This window comes from Hemicordylus capensis, chromosome 4 (genome assembly GCF_027244095.1).
Source record: "Hemicordylus capensis ecotype Gifberg chromosome 4, rHemCap1.1.pri, whole genome shotgun sequence".
In the NCBI taxonomy this organism is placed as follows: Eukaryota; Metazoa; Chordata; class Lepidosauria; order Squamata; family Cordylidae; genus Hemicordylus; species Hemicordylus capensis.
The window spans coordinates 1,047,648-1,066,070 of NC_069660.1; the positions used below are offsets into that span (position 1 = coordinate 1,047,648).

Below are 18,423 nucleotides of genomic sequence, written 5' to 3' on the forward strand. Positions count from 1 at the left end.
AGAGCCACAAGGTGGCAGTGTTGTCAAACTCCTTTTCACTCTGGTGTAGCTCATGAGCATACGCAGAGCGTAAAAGTGACTTTGGCGCACAACACAGGGAGCATTTTGCAGCTGTCATTGGGTCCATGTCCCTCACAACGGGAGTGTGGCCAGAGAAGACAGCAGAGGACCTCCAGGAAGCCCACAACACTAGCAAGGTGTGAAGGTGATAGCTGCCTCCTGCTGGAGCCACACTGACATTTTGTGGGGAGGGGGGCTACTGCCATTGAACATGGAGGCTCCATTTAGCATCCGCCGTAATGGTGGTTCCTCTCCTCCTCTGTCAACTTGACCAATTCCTTTTTAAAACTGTTACAGCTAATGGCCATCGCCATGCCTTGGGGCAGAGCGTTCTGTACATTTATGTCTTCTATTATTAAATGTATATGCTGTACTGCCTTTCATAAGAAATCCCAAGGCAGTTCCCAACATATATTAAAAGCAACCATAACATCTGTTCAAATTAAAAACTAATAAACTAAAATGCAGCACACAAGAGCAGTGAAAGAAAGAAGTACTCCTTAAGGGACTCAAGCCTGAGTCAAAAGCCCCAAAGACAAAAGCCAGGTCTTTACCTGCCTCTTAAAGGCAGCGAGAGAAACTGCAGAGAGCGAATGTCCATTGGGAGGGCGTTCCAAAGCCTTTGGGCAGGGCCCACGACACACATTACTTTATACTTGTTAAAACTGAGCCACATTTGCCATTTTGTTGCCCACTCCCACGCTCTGGAGAGATCCTTCTGGAGCTTCTCACAAACTTGTTTTGGATTTCACTACCCGAAAGGATTTGGTGTCATCAGCAAATCTGGCCACCTTGCAGCTTACCCCAACTTCTAGATCATTTATGAACAAGTTAAAGAGCACTGGTCCCAGGACAAATCCCCAGGGGACCCCACTTTTACTTCCCTCCATTTAAAAGAAATGTCCATTTATTCCTACCCTCTGTTTCCTGTCGTGTTTTAACCTACGTGTTAAAAAATGATGCTTAACGTGCAGCAGAGGGTGGGCGGGGGGGGGGGGGCTCCTAAGGCCTTTAGGTCCAGGCTTCAAAATTACCTAGGTGTGCCTCTGCCCATGGGACCCCAAAGCCAGCAGTCCAGAAACTGTTGAGCAGTAGTCTCCCAGCACACTTTCTGGGCCCTCCCCTCAAGAAGGGGCTGGAAGCACTGCAGATCATTCCTCTAATCCCCATTCTGGCAAAGTGGTCCAGAAGGTTACCATGGCAGACAGTATCACGGCCGCTGAGAAGTCCAGCAGAACCAGCAGGGATGCACTCCCCATGCCCAGCTCCTGCAAAGGTCATCCACAAGGGCGACCACGGTGGTTTCCGTTCCAATGCCAGGATGGAAGCTAGGCTGAAAAGGGTCTAGAGATCATCTGTGTCATCATCCAAGACCCTCTGCGGCTGCCCGGCTGCCGCCACCTGGCCCCCCAAGGGAAAGTTCTGGGTTTGCATCATGGGCAGTGAGCACCAGAGGCAAGGGCTTGTACTTGCACGAGCCAGGCCCAGGGTCAATGTGCATCACACCATGCTGGTGTCCACCCCTTTGTGAGGCAAGAAGCAGGTCCCTTTCCGCCTTGGCCAGGCAAGTCCTGCTACGGAGGGGATTCACAGGGCACTAGGACCTGGCAGCTCCCAGCAGCGCCAGGTTCCCCATTTGGGGGCCCGGAGTGTCCCGGCAGGAGCAGCTGCCGCTGACTCTGAGCTCACTTAAAAATAGCCTCAGCCCTTCCTGCCAGAGGCCCAGAGATGGCTGCCGTGTGCCACCCCCCGACCCGGTTCCACCACATCCATGGGGCGAATGTCAGCGTGGATCCCACCGGCACGCAGGCGACCCGAGTGGAGAGCTTTGCCAATGGGGTGTGCTTCAGCCAGGAGCCCCTGGAACCCGGGCAGATCTTCCTGGTGGAGATTGAGGAGAAGGAGCTGGGGTGGTGTGGCCACTTGCGGGTGGGGCTGACAGCCCACGACCCTCGCAGCCTGGCCATGGTGCCAGAGTACTCGCTGCCGGACCTGGTCAACCTGGGGGACAGCTGGGTGTTTGCCATCACCCGCAACCACAACCGAGTCGCTCCACACAGTGCTGAGGACCAGGCGTCGGCCAGGGTCCGGGGATTCTTGGCCAGCCCCTATTTACTCATAGAGCAAGTCCGGATCCCCCGGGACAAACTGGTAGGGCGGAGCAGGCCTGGCCGATACAGCCACATCCTGGACGACTTGTACAAAACGAATGTGCTCCCAGCAACGGCCCGGAGGAGTCGGATCGGGGTGCTCTACACCCTGCAGCCTGATGGGGCGGCCGACATGCACATCGTCATCAACGGTGAGGACATGGGGCCCAGCGCCAGAGGTCTCCCCGCCTCCCGCCCCCTCTATGCCGTGGTCGATATCTTTGCATCCACCAAGAGCGTCCGTGTCATCCAGGTGGAATATGGCTGTAGGTATCGTGGCTCCCGCCTGCAGAACCCCACTCTTGCATGGCCCTGGACTAAGTCGGAACTGGTGACAGGCACGGACAGGATGAGGAAGCATCTTGCACGGTTCAGCTCCGAGCCTCCCCAAACACGGGCTCTGTGGCTGTTCGGTGAGGGGTGCCCAATTCAGGCCCAGCCTGGATCGAGGCCGATAGCCTGGGTGGGCCTGTAGCTCAGTGGCAGAAGGTTCCGTCCCTGGGAGCATCTCCAGGTCGGGCTGGGAAGCCCTCCTGCTTGGAACCCTGGAGAGCCACTGCCAGTCAGGGTCAGCGATGCCCAGCTAGATGGATCAAGGGTCTGGCCTGGTAGAAGGCAGCTGCCCATGTTCCTTTGGCTGCTGGGCATTGCTAGGGAGACCCAGTGGGGTGCTTTGCCCTGGGCAAGCAAAGGGACCCCAGGCAAGAGAAGAGCTCGGGAAGGCACAAGGGCAGGCAAGGGAACGGCAGCATGGCAGTGTGTGTGTGTGTGTGTGTGTGTGTTGGGGCGGGGGGGGGTGCTGTCCTGTTCATCAGCAGGGAGGAAGCATCCCTCCTCCTCCTCCTCCGGCTCCTCCTCCTCCTGGTGAAGGGCAACAGGTCTGCCTGGCGGCTGGGCAAGGGGAGAGGGCACTCCAGCGCATTTCAGTCTTGGCGGTATATGCAGGGGCGTAGCTATCATTGAGCGAAAGGGTTCGAAGAACCCGGGCCCCCAGCTCCCTCCCTCCCTGTTTTCTTCATCATCTCCCTCAATCTGGGGGGCCACCAGAGAGAGGGATGAACACGGGGCCCCCTCTCCCCTGCCTACGCCCCTGGGTGTTTGTCCTGCTCTTCCTCCAAGGAGCCCGCCCCGGGCAGTGGATGTGGCTCTGGTGTCTATCCCCGCCCCAGCCCTGCAACCCCTAGAACCCTCTGGGCTCTGTCAAGAGCAGCGGTGCCCTGCAGGCAGGATGGATGAAGCAAGGCTGGGGGGGTGAGGAGAGTGAGTGGCACAGAGGAGGGGCCACCTGTTTCGGGAAGGAGCACTGCAGAGGGGAGCGGACACCAGCAGTGCTCTCACCCCCACCCGCCCTCCCCGGGGCTCCGGCCTCGCCAGCATTCCCGCCACCCACCTCTGACTTAGTCTCCCAGGGATGCAGGGCCCCACGGAGCAGCTTAGGGCTAGAACTCCAAGTCACTGTGCTGATCTCTGCCAAAGCGAATCATCCGTATCTTCAGTCCCCAAAGCAATTTGAGGCTTCGCTCCTCAAGCACTCCCACCAGCCTTTCTGCCTCTTGCCCCGGAGCACAGCTGTGAAACCTGGCCCCACAAACTCGCCCCCCCCCGCCACATTCCTTCTTTGCCTCTGACCTCTCTGTCTAGTCCTCAAGGCTCTGTCATGGTGGAATGTGGAGGCCACTTTTCTGGGCAAGAGGGGCTGGCATTCTTCTTCCAGTCCAGATGCCTCCCTCCAGAACCAAAGTGACAGCTCACAATCGCGACTGGCGGGAAGGGAAGGGAAGGGATGCCGCTGCCGCTGCCGCTGCCACCTTGATCGGAGAGCAGCACGGCATGGCTGTGGTGGCTTAGCAGTTGCCGCTCGCTGGGCTGCACATGGGGGCTGCGGCCAGAGCCCAACCTTGCTGGCTGCCATCTGTTCCAGAGAGCCCTGTAGGGCTGGGCTGCGGCAGGAGGCCGAGAGGTCTTTTCCTCAGGGCTCTTCCTCAGAGTCTGCTGGTCTCACTCCGGCCACTCCCGGCCCCAGGCTAGGCCCAGCAGCAGCAGCAGCGACTTCCCTTCTTTTGCCAGTCGGGCCTTTTGGAACTCCAGACAACCAAGGAAGAGCTCAAGAGAGGCGGAGGGCAAAGCCCACTTCTGCTGCCATGGGGCCGCTCTCTTCTGAGTTGTCCTTTCTGCACCTGCCATTCCGATGGCAGGGGAGGGGAGGCCAGCCAGGCTGCTTTGCAGTGCTGTTCCCATAAGAACAGAAGAACATGCCCTGCTGCTGGATCAGGACCACGGAGGCCCATCGAGTCCAGCATCCCGTCTCGCACAGTGGCCCACCAGATGCCACTGGAAGCCACAGGCAGGAGCTGAAAGGGGCAGGCCCTCTCCCCCGCTGTGACTTCCCCACCACTAGTACCCAGAGGCACCCCGCCCCCGAGGCTGGAGATGGCCTACATCCCTCCGACTAGTAGCCGCCAATAGACCTCTCCTCCATGAAATTATCCAAACCCCTCTTCAAGCCAAGGGTGGTCCACAACCTGTGGGGGATCAGGCTTCTGTGTGCCTCCATAATGAGGTGCCAGTTAGAGAGTCCCCCTCCTCCTTTGCACTCCTCCCTCCATAAGAACAGTGGTGGAGATACATGGAGGATCTATGAAATGAAACTTCATGTCAACCTGGCCTTGGATTCTAGCAGATCTATGGGGCACGAGCTTTCAAAGACTTGTGTTGCTGCTGCAAGCTCAGGATCAGCAACTGGTTGGTCTCTCCGGCTTGGTGAACACCAGCCTGGACTGTCATGAGGGCCCCTGAGGTCTGTCCTTGCGCCGTGGAGCCTCTGTCCATTCGGCCATGAATCAGCCAAGCCCACTTTCCACCTGGTTTGGAGGTGGGGAACATAAGGACAGCCCTGCTGGATCAGGCCCAAGGAGGCCCCTCCAGTCCAGCCTCCTGCTTCACACCATTGCCCGCCAGATGCCACCTCAGAGAAGCCCACAGGCAAGGGGGGATGCCTTGCCCTCTCTCTTGCTGTTCCTCCCCTGCCACTGGTGTTGAGAGGCATCCTGCCTCTGAGGCGGGAGGTGGCCTTATAGTCACCAGACTAGTAGCCATTGATAGACCTGTCCTCCATTAATTTGTCTAAGCCCCTTTTAAAGCCATCCAAGCTGGTGGCCATCAACACATCCCATGGCAAGGAATTCCATTGATTAATGATGCACTGTGTGGAAAAGTACTTCCTTTTATTGGTCCTAAAATTCCAGACCTTCAGTATCATGGGATGACCCCTGGTTCTAGTGTTGAGAGAGGGAGAAGCATTTCTCTCTGTCCACTGTCTCCACTCCATGCATAATTTTATACACTTCGATCATGTCTCCCCTTTTCAAGTTAAAGAGCCCCAGATGCTGCAGCTTAGCCTCATAAGGAAGGTGCTCCAGGCCCCTGATCATTTTGGTTGCCCTTTTCTGCACCTTTTCCAGTTCTACAATGACCTTCTCAAGATACAGTGACCAGAACAGCATACAGTACTGCATATGTGGCCACACCATAGCTTTGTATAAGAGCATTATAATATTAGATTTTTTATTATCAATCCCCTTCCTAATGATCCCAAGCATGGAATTGGCCTTTTTCACAGCTGGCGATACTTTGAATGAGCTGTGCACCACAACCTTAAGATCTCTCTCCTTGTCGATCACTGACAACTCAGACCCCATCTGTGTGAAGTTGGGGTTTTTTTTGCCCCAATATGCATTCCTTTACGTTTGCTTACATTGAACCGCATTTGCCATTTTGTCGCCCACTCCCCCAGTCTGGAGAGATCCTTTTGGAGCTCCACACAATCTGCTGTGGACTTCACAACCCTAAATAATTTAGTGTCATCTGCAATTTGACCTCTTGTCTGGTTACCCCTACATCTAGATCATTTATGAACAAGTTAAAGAGCACCAGTCCCAGTGCAGATCCCTGGGGGACCCCACTTCTTACTTCCCTCCATTGTGAAAACTCTCCATTTATTCCTACCTTCTATTTCCTGCAACCAGTTACCCATCCACACATGAACCTGTCCTCTTATCCCATGACTGCTAAGTTTACTCAAGAGCCTGTTGTGGGGAACTTTGTCAAACAAAAACCTGTTGGTTGTCCAAGTATACTATGTCGACCGGATCACCATTATACTCATGCCTGTTGAGTCTCAAAGCACTCCAAAAGGTTAGTGAGGCGAGACTTTCCCTTACAGAAGCCATGCTGGTTCTCCTTCAGCAAGGTCTGCTCTTCTATATAGTTTTGTCCTTTTGTTATTCCCCTTGACATTTCTAGCTATATGCGCCTCAAACTCTCTTTTTGCATCCCTTATTGTCTCCTTGCATTTCCTTTGCTAGAGTTTGTGTTCTTTTCTGTTCTCTTCATTTGCACAGGACTTCCATTTTGTGAAGGAAGTCTTCTTCCCTTTTTATAGCTTCCCTGGCTCTGCTCCACGCTGGTGTCCTCCTGGACTTGATGGTTCCTTTCCTCCTTCTTGGTATGAATTCCAACTGAGCTTCTAGTACTGTGGTTTTAAATAAGTTCCATGCTTTCTGGAGGGATTTGAGCCTCCTCACTTTCCCTTTCACCTTCCATTTCCCAGTCTCCTCATTTTTGAGAAGTTTTCTCTTCGAAAGTCCAGTGCATCTGTTTTGGACTTCCTTGGCAGTGTGTCACTCACATATAAGCTGAATTGGATCACACTATGGATACTATTCTCCAGCGGTTCTACAACTCTGACATCTTGCACCAGGTCCTGGGCACCACTCAAGCTTAGGTCCAAGGTAACCTTTTATCTGGTGGATTCTGCAACCAACTGTTCCAAGGCACAGTCATTTAGCATCTCTAGAAATCTGGCCTCTCTGTCAATACCCAAATGAGAATTTGCTCAGTCTATGTAAGGGTAATTGAAATCACCCATTATTATAGCTCTGTCTCTCTTTGACGCTTCTCTGATTTGCTTCTCCAATTCCAGGTCCTCTTGGTGTTTTGGCCTGGAGGGCGATTGCACATCCCTTGTAACACGTTTTCTTTCAGTCCTTGTATAGTCACCCATAATAATTCTGTGGAGGACTCTGGGCCTCCTAGGTTTTCTTGCTTGTCGGATTCTATTCCTTCTTTAATAATAAACAGTGTTTTTCCATCCCCAGACCTCCCCTCCCTGTCCTTTCTGTCGAGTTTGTATCCAGGAATAACAGCATCCCACTGGTTCTCACCATTCCCCCAGGTTTCCATTATGCCCACTATATCTCTGTTTTCATTAGCAAGCAAGCACTCCAGCTCACCCATCTTGGCTTGGAGGCTTCTGGCATTGGTATATAAACACCTGTATGCCAAGTCTCTTACCTGGCGTTGGCGTGTGCTACCTCCTTTACTGTCACTTAACCTTTTTGACCAGCTGTCATGTTTCCATCTGCTCTACTCCTGGGGTTACTCTTTCCCCTTCTGGATTATCTGAAACGTTCTCGCCCCTTAGGGGACTTTGCTGGCCATCTGTTGGCATCCCCCAGGAGTTGAGTAGTTGCACATTTCTCTGTGAGATTTCTCCATGAATCTCCCCAAATGTGCATTTCTCAAAAATTATTATTATTACTTTTAAAGGGAAACAGACAAACCAACAAGGGAAGCAGAGCAGGAAAGCCACTTGGGACAAGGTGGAAGAAGAAGAAAACAAGGCCAGGGAAACTGGGGACCCTAATCTGGCCCCCAGCGGCTGTCAACACAGGGGCGGGCACACCATGCAAGGGTACCGCAGCCTGGCATCACTGCGCATATGCAAGTCACACACAACTGCAAAAATGGCGCAGATGACATCACATAAGAGTAAGCCTATTATTTCCAGTTGTGCAACTGACGTGCATGAGACGTTTTGGGGCTGGCACACCCTTGTGCAGTAGGTCGGCCAGGATTGGCTCGTGATTCAGCAGCAATGCTGACAGTGAGGGAAACCAGCATCAGGCCCCTTTGAACTGTGGCAAGCAAGCTGAAAAGCAGGCAAGACCGAAGAGCTGCTGCTCACTTGAGGCTTAAAGCAGTTCTTGCTTCCGTGAATTTGTAATGAGACTGTAAAGTATATGTTGGCCAGAATGTTAATTTGCACAACAAATGCCTCTCCTCAGCATTAAGAATGATCGGCTGGTCACATGAATGTGGGAGAGTCTCCAAGGCAACTGAAGCCCCACGTATGCAAATGTCCAAAGGTTCAAAGAGATGTGCACTAGGGAAGGAGATGCTTCCCCCTGACATTCAGACTTGGGGGGAGGGTGTCAGTGAAGGATTCAAACACTGGTGCCATGTTGGCCCCACCACATGAGAGACATACTCAGCATGAGCTGATCTTGTGGTAGCAAGCATGTCCTGTCCCCTTTGCTAAGCAGAGTCTGCCCTAGTTTGCATTTGGATGGGAGACGACATGTGTGAGCACTGTGAGATATTCCCCTGAGGGAATTGGGCTGCTCTGGGAAGAGCACCTGCATGCTTTCTTGTGGAAGGTTCCAAGTCCCCTTCCTGGCTGCAGCTCCAAGACAGGGCTGGGAGAGACTCCTGCCTGCAACCTTGGAGAAGCTGCCACTGCCAGTTTGGGAAGACAGTTCTGAGCTAGATGGACCAAGGGTCTGACTCACTATAAGGCAAGTTCCTATGTTCTTATCTTATGCTGGGTGCCCCAGGACTTGTGCAGGCTTTCAACTTGCACTGAACTCTTCACTAGGCAAAAGGACACCTTCTCCTAAATATTCATTTTGCCTAATTAAAAGTTAGTGAACTCAGACATTTGCAGATATTTAAACTGCTGATTGGTCAGAACAGAAGATTCCCAGGCACGACTGCAAATTATTGCATACACATGGATTTGGGCTTAAACATATGCCCACAGAATGCCATATATTGGCCAGCTGTGAGTTATTGGCTGTTGGAATGACCCCAGGAGCCAAGATCTCCATTGGAGCAATTCCATCAGGTCACAAAGCTCCCTTGGCAGGAATGATCAGGAAGTCAGAGAGTGCAGAGTCGGGGGGGGGGGAGTTCATCTGAGGTTCACCCTGGAGCAGAGCAGCCAGCAGCCTCCCTTGGGCCCCACTGCAACTCGCTCGGCTGAATTTGTCCCATCTGATCAGACTCTGCCATCACGGGTGTTATGTTTACATGTCCTTTTCTCTGGCAAGGCCTAGACCGCTTCCGTCCTGTGTGCTATTTCTAGGACCTGTTTCTGATTACTGCTTTAGAAGGGTTGTTTGAAAGTCCACAGTGGTAGCGCCAGACATTTCTCTTCTCTGACAGAACAGCAGTTGTGTCTCTGGGGTGAGCAGAGGCTCCAGGCACACAGGGCTCCAGCTTCAACTGCGGCAGGCATCTTCCGCAAAAGGTCTCAGGCAGAGAGGGGCCAATGACCAGAGTCTGCGGAAGGCGGCAGCGGGACTGCTTTGCATGCAGGAGGTCCCACTGGTGCCTTCCCATTCATGAAAGGAGAACAGATGGCAGGCCGAGCTTGCATGACCTTGGAGAGCTGTGCCCCATGGTCTCCTCCAGGACAAAATCAAGACTCCTTGGAACTCCAATGAACACCCACAGAATGTTGGTGGATTCCAAAGAGTTCCCTGCATCCCTTTCCCCAGCACAAGGCCTGGGAAACTCCTGCCACAGTAGATGGCACAAGGGTAGGTGGGCGCTGGGAGTCAGCTCCTGGGATCATTCTGCAGGGGTTAGACTACAGCTCCCATCCTCCCCTGCCACAATGGCCCTCAGCCATCATAAGAACATAAGAACAGCCCTGCTGGATCAGGCCCAAGGAGGCCCATCTAGTCCAGCATCCTGTTTTGCACAGTGGCCCACCAGATGCCGCTGGAAGCCACAGGAAGGAGTTGAGGGCATGCCCTCCCTCCTGCTGTTACTCCCCAGCAACTGGTACCCAGAGGAACCCCGGCCCCAAGGCTGGAGGTGGCCCACAGCCCTCCGACTAGTAGCCATTGATGGACCTCTCCTCCATGAAGTCATCCAAACCCCTCTTAAAGCCATCCAGGTTGTTGGCTGTCACCACATCTTGTGGCAGAGAATTCCACAAGTGGATTATGCGTTGTGTGAAAAAGTACTTCTGTTTGCTGGTCCTAGATTTCCTAGCAATCAATTTCATGGGATGACCCCTGGTTCTAGTGTGATGGGAGAGGGAGAAGAATTTCTCTCCATCCACTTTCTCCACACCATGCATGATTTTATAGACCTCTATCATGTCTCCAAGCAGTTGTCTTTTTTCTAAACTAAACAGCCCCAGGTGTTGTAGCCTTGCCTCATAAGAAAGGTGCTCTAGGCCCCTGATCATCTTGGTTGCCCTCATCTGCACCTTTTCCAGTTCTACAATGCCCTTCCTTAGATGTGGTGACCAAAATTATACGCAGTACTCCAGGTGTGGCCGCACCATAGTTTTGTATAGGGGCATTATAATATTAGCAGTTTTATCTTCAGTCCTCTTCCCAATGATCCCTAGCATGAAATTGGCCTTTTTCACAGCTGCCGCACATTGAGTCGACACTTTCAACGAGCTGTCCACCACCACCCCAAGATCCCTCTCCTAGTCAGCCTCTGACAGCTCAGATCCCATCAGCATATACTTGAAGTTGGGGTTTTTCGTCCCAGTGTGCAACACTTGACATTTGCCAACACTGAACCGCATTTGACACTTTGTAGCCCACTCACCTGGTTTGGAGAGATCCTTTGGGGGCTCTTCACAATCAGTTATGGATTTCACTACCCGAAAGAGTTTGGTGTCATCTGCAAATTTGGCCACCTCGCTGCTTACCCCTGCTTCTAGATCATTTATGAATAAATTAAAAAGCACCGGTCCCAGTACAGACCCCTGGGGGACCCCCACTTCTTACTTCCCTCCATTGTGAAAACTCTCCATTTATACCTACCCCGTTTCCTGTTTTTCAACCAGTTAGCAATCCACACATGTACTTGTCGCTTTATCCCATGACAGCTAAGTTTCCTCAGGAGCCTTTGATGAGGAACTTTGTCAAAAGCTTTTTGGAAGTCCAGGTAGACTATGTCAACTGCATCACCTTGATCCACACACTCGTTGACACTCTCAAAGAAGTCCAAAAGTTTGGTGAGGCAAGATTTACCTTTGCGGAAGCCATGCTGGCTCACTCCGAGCAGGGCCTGTTCTTCTAGGTGCTTTACAATTTTATCCTTGAGGACGCTTTCCATCAATTTGCCTGGAACAGATGTTAAGCTAACCGGCCTGTAATTGCCCGGATCACCCCTTGATCCCTTCTTGAAAATCGGTGTTACATTTGCTACTCTCCAGTCCTCTGGTACAGAGCCCGATTTCAGGGATAAGTTATATATTTTAGCAAGGAGGTCAACAATTTCACATTTGAGTTCTTTGAGGACTCTTGTATGGATGCCATCCGGCCCTGGTGATTTGTTAGTTTTCAGTTTTTCCAGACAGTTTAGAACAGCATCTCTCATCACTTCTATCTGGCTCAGTTCTTTAGCCACCATCCCCGAAAAGCCTGGTTCAGGAACAGGTATATGCTCAGTATCCTCTGCCATGAAGATGGACGCAAAGAACTCATTTAGCTTTCCTGCTACCTCCATATCCTCCTTAATGATCCCTTTCACTCCCTCATTGTCTAATGGTCCAATGGCCTCCCTGGCAGGTTTCCTGCTTCTGATGTACTTAAAGAAGTTTTTGTTATTCCCCTTGATGCTTTTAGCTAAACGTTCCTCAGTGCTACTGAATGTCACTGAATGTTCTCAGTGACACTGAAGACAGCGTTTATGGGTAACTGGGGATCCAGGACCTGCCCCTTCTGCCCAACAGAAACAAATGTGCCCAGCTGGCTGCTCAGGACCTGCCAGCAAGACAGAGCTGCAAAGACCTGCCAGCAAGACAGAGCCTGCAAAGGCCTTGACCAAGCAGAGGAGTGCAGGGCCAGGGGGAGACGCTTTGAAGGGGATGGCACCTGCTTGGGACCCATGAGATCCCAGGCGGATGGTGTTTGCTCTCTGGAATAAAGAGCAGGCAAGCTGTGGATCCTTGGGGCACACTCCAGAGGAGCAGCTGAGCAGTGCAGGCAGCCTGGCCTTCTTGGAGCCATTGCATCCCACTAAAGCAGCCAAGTGGCGTCAGCAAGGCCACTGCTTGGTCTTTCCACCAGGGCCAGGAGACTCAGACTTCCTCAGGCACTGAGAGGTAGAGAATGAGGGAAAAACCAACATGGAAGATAAAGGTGGAAAACATCCTAGGGGTTCAGCCAGGGGTTGTCTTCTCCTGGGAGGCAAGCAGCATGTCTTCGCATCATCAGAACATCAGAACAGCTTTGCTGCTGGATCAGGCCCAAGGAAGCCCATCTAGTCCAGCCTCCTGTTCCACACAGTGGCCCACCAGATGCCGCTGGAAGCCTCTGAGGTCAAAGGGTCTCAGAGGCAGAAGGCATGAGCTGCTTCCTACCCCGCCCCCGCTTTTTGAGAGCAGCTCTGAGGGTGTGCACACAATCTGGACTAGGCCTGCTGTGCGAGGGAGGAGTCGTCAGCATTCTCCCCACCCTCCAGATGGGGCCCAAAAACTGCTCCTTGCCCTGGGAGGAAAATGGCTGCTTGCCCAGGCCAAGGAGGGACGACAACAGTCCCACCCTCAGGCAGCAGGCAGGCAGGCAGGCTGCACACTTCAGAAAAGGCCCCTTTGAAGGAGAACATGCTAGCTTCTATCAACTTCCCAGGACTGCACAGACACTGCCCCACACTGGTAAACAGCAATGCCAGCCGAAGAAAAGAGTTACTGCAAGCAACATGCAGTGCAGCTGCAGCCCCCCCCCCCCCACACACACCCGCCCGCTGCTGCAAAGGTGGCAGTGTGGGACCAGCTGCATCACCGGTGGAGATCATCCTGGAGACTGGGCGTTGCTCTGCTAGTGGGAGAGGTTCTCCACCTGGTTCCTCCCCCACCTCTCTTCCGGCAACGCCTTTTCGGCCGCAGGAGTGTTGACAGCTGCTTGCACCCACTTTCGTATGCTGGCATCTGGTGTATGTGAGCTTCCAGGGCTGGGCTGGGCTGGGCTGGGCTGGGCAGGTGGCTGGCAATGATGGAGGTCCTAGCCAGCCAACTGGCACCCAGCACAGCTGCTTTTTCCCTACTTGCAACCGAACAACTGTACGATGGAAGGCTGCAGAACTGGTTTCTCTCCCTCCAGGCAGAAAAGCACTTTGGTTTGGGGCTGGGTTTTTTGGGGTGTGGGGGGGAGAGAACAACAGTCCTATCAAACCACTTCCACTATCACACTTCAAATATTGTATCTCTTTTCAACTTAGGTAAAGGGGAACCACATTGGGTGCTATTCTCAAGTGCTCAGAAGGTCTCCACCAATAATTCTGTATTTTGTCATATTATTAATTATTATTGCATTGCTTGATACGCCGCCTTCAGCATTCATGGCACTTTCCTGAGTTTAGCAAAGGTAGATCTCTGTCCCAAGGAACATACCATCTAAATGTTAACAGGACATGAGATAGAGGTGGGGGGAATAGGGGAGGAAGGGCTATTATGGGATGAATGCGGCCAAAGGAGGCCACTCTGCTTTGCCTCCTGGTGGGGAGGGGGGTGAGGAAAGGGCAGGAGGGAGCAGAAGGGTGCGGGAAGTGCTGCTCCCCTGTAAAGTGCAGGCATCGCGGGCAGGGGCGTCGCTAGGGGAGAGGGGCCCCGTGTTCACCCCTCTCTCGGGCAGCCCCCCAGAGTGACGGAGACAATGAAGAAAATGGGGAGGGGTGGAGCTGGAGGGCCCTCAGGAGCTGGGGGCCGTGTTCTTTGAACCCTTTCGCTCAATGATAGCTACGCCCCTGATCGTGGGGAATGTCCTCGGAGAGTGGGAGCCTTCGGGGTGGGTGGAGGAGGGGCAGGAGGAGGCAGGGCAAGGCAGAGCCCCGGAGAGAGGGAGGCCCGTGTCTGAGAGGCAGAAGTGGGAACTGGCCAGTGAGGAGAGGCATGATGATGATGTTGGCAACCGGCGTTCTCAAGTCTGAGGGGGCAAAGAAAGAGGCGGCTCCGTAGGTGAGGCGGGAGAGACTGAGCGCCCGGAGCAAGGTCTAGCTGCGGAGATGGAAAAGGAAAGGCAGCTGCTGGGTCGGGAGCAGCCGCCGGACGGCGAGGAGCAGAGCGAGGGAGCCAAGAGAGGCACTGCTGGCTGGCCAGGTGTCTGCCGAGGCTGCCCGCCCTTCGATCCAGCAGTGAGGGTGAGAGAGACCTGAAGAAACCCATGGCCCTTCGGCAGGGCCCCGGGGCACAAAGCCTGCCCTAGAGCAGGGCAGGAGGGAAGAGAGGCTGGCAGCTGCAGGTCCTCCTCCGTGGCCTGACCCTGCCACTCCAAAGGCTTCACTCTGCCCAGATGGGCTCCGCTCTGCAGAGCTGCCAGCCGAGTGCCGAGCCCACCAGCTCTGCGAACCCAGGTCCCACGGGTGGCTGTCCTCCTCCCGCTGGGCCCTGAGCCCCGCCTGGCTCTGCCTCCTGCCCAGAAGCCCCAGGAGAGGCTCCTCCCTCTGGCAAGGCCGGGCCCCGCCAAGCAAGGGGCAGGGGCAGCCTGGAGCCCGGCCCCAGGAGCACAAAAGGGAGGCTCCCGGGCCTGGCGGGACAGGTGAGGGGAAGGCCCAGGAGAAAGCGGGGCCTGCTGGCCGGAGGAGGAGGAGGAGGAGGAGGAGGAGGAGGAGGAGGAGCAGCCCTAGCACGCGAGCGGAGGAAAGAACGGGCTCAGGGCGGGAATCTGCTCCGGGCAGAATGCGGCCCATTTGTGAGGCGGGAAATCCGGCTGGGAGGAGTCACTTTGGCAAAGGGCCAGGCAACAAGCACCCCCCCCCGCCCCAAAGGGGGGGGGAAGAGCTCACTAGTGGGCAGGCAGGCACCCACCCTCCCTCGCAAGACCCTGGGAGGAGAGCGCAGGCCACGGGGAGGGGACACCCATGCTCGGGGGCAGGATTTGCCGAGGGAGGAACTGCCGGACGGGCAGCTCTTGCCAGGAGAGCCAACGGGACGGGCGGCTGGGCGGGATGGAGAGGCAGTGGCAGCTGCAGGACCTGCAGGGAGGAGCGGTCCCACCCAAGGGAGCCCCAGCCAGAGGGACACCGAGAGCTGCAGGGGAAGGAGCCAGCATGACTTGTCCCCGGGGCCCAGCAGGGCCCAGCTCCTGCCTGCAACCTGGGAGAAGCCGCCACTGCCAGTCTGGGCAGACAATCCTCAGCTCAGGGGCCCCAGGGGCTGACTCAGTCGAGGGCCGCTCCCTGGGTTCCCAGTGCCCCCTCCCAGCTGACATGGCCGGCTGATCTTGCCGCCAAGAGTGCCACAGACCACCTTGCTGCTTCGTTAGGCAGCAACCTGCCCAAGAGGAGCAGCTAGGGTGTCGGCAGGGAGAGAGCGCCTCTCTCCCAGGCCCTTGAGGTGGGGCTCAGGGAGCAGCATGTGTCAGCAGCAGGGCCCAAGTCTGACCCAGAGGCCGCCGCCGCCGCCGCTGCCGCCTTCAGCTCCCCTTCCTCTTCTCCTCTCCCTCCTCCCAGTCCCTTCCTTGCAGACCCTCTGCCGGCTGACCATCCAGAAACACATCGTGCACCGGCTGGCCATCGATGGGCTCCACCTCCCTCCGCTCCTGAAGAGCTTCTGCAAAGAGGAGTGAAGTGAGCGAGGTCTCTGCAGGCGCACGGCACCACCAAGCCCCACGATCTCTGGGGCCAGACAGAGCGAGGGAAGCCCATGGTGGGCCCGCAGAACGCAAGCCTTGCGAGAGGCCAGCCCTCTGGCGAGGCGAGACGTTGACTTCAGGGACCTGAGCAAGAAGCTGGGATGCACCATGAAAGGCTATCAATAAAAGGGCCTCAGGGAAGCGCAAGGCCAGTGTTGGGGCAGTGCTGATTTCACACGGGAAGGGCCAGGGCCGAGTTCTGGGGGCAGGCTGAGGGTTCTGGGAGTTGTAGTCAACCACTTCTGGGACTCCTTGTGAGAGGAAACGCTGTGCTGGAGGTGTGCCGGGGCTCTCGTACCAGCCTCAGAGCTGGCAGAGGCCGGGCGACAGGCCTGTCCAGCCGCCCCACTTGCCCGGGGCAAGCCAGCCCGGCTCTTGGGAGGGGAGCAAGCACGGTGCCTGGGCCAGAGGAACAAGCCGGTGGCTGCACAGTGGCTCTGTGTGACCTAAGGGCTGAGGCCTGTGACGCGGGTTCTAGAATGGGGGGAGCTCAGGGCACCTCAGCAGCAGCAGCAGCAGCAGCAGCAGCAGCAGCAGCAGCAGCAGCAGCAGCAGCAGCAGCAGCAGCAGCAGCAGCAGCAGCAGCAGCAGCGCCGCCAGGTCCCAGCTGCCACCATGTCCTATTATGGGATGGGGAAAGCTTCTGCAGGCTTCTTTCCACCTGCCAGTCAAGGTAGAGCTTGCCTTTCCCTCCCCCAGATGTGTTGTGGGGCGGGGGGGGGAGCTGCTCTCCAACCCCCACCCCCCTTCATCACCTGCTGCTGCTACGCTCCGGTGCCCCGGCTGGCACATCCTTGATCAGGAGGGAGGGCTGTGCTGGCCCCACCCCAGTGCCGCAGGGCCAAGCTGTCCACGCCCTGCGCCAAGGACAAGGCTGCAGGAGTCCCTCCACCCCTCCGGCCCAATCGCCCTCCTGCCTCTCCGGATGGCAGCCAGAGGCCTCCCCGCCCCAACTGGGGCCTTGGTAGTCCTGGCAGGCGCCCTCCAGGCCTGCCCTCCTGCAACCCCTCTGGGGCTCCGATGCCAAGGCCCAAAAGCTCGGTGGGCAGGGTGAGCATTTCTGGGCACAGCCTCCTCTTGGGTCAGGCCAGCCCCTGCCTAGGCCCCAGCACAGACAGACAGACGGGGGCTGGGGCCTGGCGGCGGATGCGCTGGGCCCAGTGGCCCCCACCCCCGGCCGGCCGGCCTCTGCTGCCTGGGAGGAGCTCCCAGGGTGGGGAGGGGAACAGGGCATGAAGACCACATCCGAAGGCAGCGGGCCCGCCTCCCTCTTGGGAAAGATGCACACGCAGCAGACCACGGAAAAGGCAGCATGTCCTGGCCCAGCCCCACTCCCCCCCCGACCCCATGCCAGCCTGGCCCCTCAGGGACGGGAGGCGCCCTCCATGCGCTCCCGCTGCTCCTCCTCCTCCTCCTCCTCCGCCGCCTAACCCGCTGCTCCCCTCCCCTTCCTGCAGGAGAGGCCATCAGCAGAGAGGGCCACAGGGCACCCAGCAGCCTGGCCAGCCTCTACCCCGGGATGCCCAGAGAGGTGTCTGCAGCCGCCGCCGCCGCCAGCCTCTCCTCTGCTGCCAGGGTCTTCCGGAGGAACCTGCAGGCGAAGGCAGCAGCTCCGCTCCAGCTGCTCCACACGCAGCCTTGCGAGGGAGCCTGCCGCGCACCGAGCGCGCCCAGCAGCCAGGGGGCAGCCGCCAGGTGGGAGCCACAGAGAAGCCTGCCCCCCAGGAACCTGGCCCAAGAGTACCCCCTGGAGCAGACCAAGGACAGGTGGCCCTGCCTCTCGCCCCCCCTCAGCCAGCCCCCCAGGGACCCTGCCAGCCCCAGGGGAGACTTTGCCCTGGCCAGGTGGGGCTTCTTGCCCAGCGGAGTCTTCCTGATGTCAGCAAAGCTTGGGCAAGAAAGAGGGGCCCCGCCAGGACTGCCCCTGCCCCCCAACATCTGCATCCTGACCCTGGCCATGATGATCGCGGGCATCCCCACGGTCCCCGTGCCGGGCGTTCGGGAGGAGGACATGATCCAGGCTGCCCAGTGCTTCATGGCAGAGAACCTGGAGCCGGGAGGCGCACAGGGGGAGGGGGCCCCGAGGAGGAGCTGGGCAGCAGTGCCGCGCCTGGGGGGGGCTCCGGGCAAGAGGGACCGGCTGCAGCGGAAGAGGGCAGCCCACAGGAGCCTCGCGCCTTTGTTCCTGGCACAGCTGGAGAAGTAGCGGCAAGAGACTCTTGGCTGAGAAGCCGCTATAAAGGAGGTGCAAGCACAACTTTCGCCAGGCTGCTATTCTGCTTTTGTGTCTGGGCCAGAGGACAGGGGCCCCCACCAGCCCCATCAGAGTGCCCCCCCGCCATACCAGCATTACACATGGTGTGTGTGTGTGTGTGTGTGTGTGTGTGTGTGTGTGTGTGTGTGCGCGTGCGCATCACACAGCCCAATTCCTGGGCACAGCTCTGCACCCCCAGCATCCCAAACTACACACCCCCTTCTTGGGAGCCAGA

At 56.3% G+C, this 18,423-nt stretch overlaps 2 protein-coding genes across 3 annotated transcripts; both read left to right on the top strand.

Annotated features, from left to right (window-relative positions):
- The first annotated feature begins 1,765 nt into the window (after positions 1-1,765).
- On the top strand, positions 1,766-16,081 carry NEURL2 (neuralized E3 ubiquitin protein ligase 2). Of its 2 annotated transcripts, none has more exons than XM_053248612.1 (2): positions 1,766-2,476; positions 15,753-16,081. In XM_053248612.1, exons 1-2 carry the CDS (start codon positions 1,789-1,791, stop codon positions 15,866-15,868), a joined length of 804 nt encoding a protein of 267 aa, XP_053104587.1. In that variant the 5' UTR covers positions 1,766-1,788; the 3' UTR covers positions 15,869-16,081. The 2 variants fall into 2 exon arrangements, with proteins under 2 accessions (XP_053104587.1, XP_053104588.1); XM_053248613.1 differs by having other exon boundaries at positions 1,766-2,362.
- A 387-nt stretch (positions 16,082-16,468) lies between these two features.
- On the top strand, positions 16,469-18,191 carry SPATA25 (spermatogenesis associated 25). The gene is made up of 2 exons (XM_053249949.1): positions 16,469-16,607; positions 17,392-18,191. The coding sequence occupies exons 1-2, from the start codon at positions 16,550-16,552 to the stop codon at positions 18,138-18,140; spliced, it is 807 nt and encodes a 268-aa protein (XP_053105924.1). The 5' UTR covers positions 16,469-16,549; the 3' UTR covers positions 18,141-18,191.
- The last annotated feature ends 232 nt before the right edge of the window (positions 18,192-18,423 follow it).

Excerpts from the sequence above, each read along its gene's own strand:
- NEURL2 (XM_053248612.1), top strand. The coding sequence starts at position 1,789 with ATGGCTGCCGTGTGCCACCCCCCGACCCGGTTCCACCACATCCATGGG. Across the intron at positions 2,477-15,752 it reads CATCCAGGTGGAATATGGCT|TCCCTTCCTTGCAGACCCTC; the intron begins GTAGGTATCGTG and ends CCCTCCTCCCAG.
- SPATA25 (XM_053249949.1), top strand. The coding sequence starts at position 16,550 with ATGTCCTATTATGGGATGGGGAAAGCTTCTGCAGGCTTCTTTCCACCT. Across the intron at positions 16,608-17,391 it reads CTTTCCACCTGCCAGTCAAG|GAGAGGCCATCAGCAGAGAG; the intron begins GTAGAGCTTGCC and ends CCCTTCCTGCAG.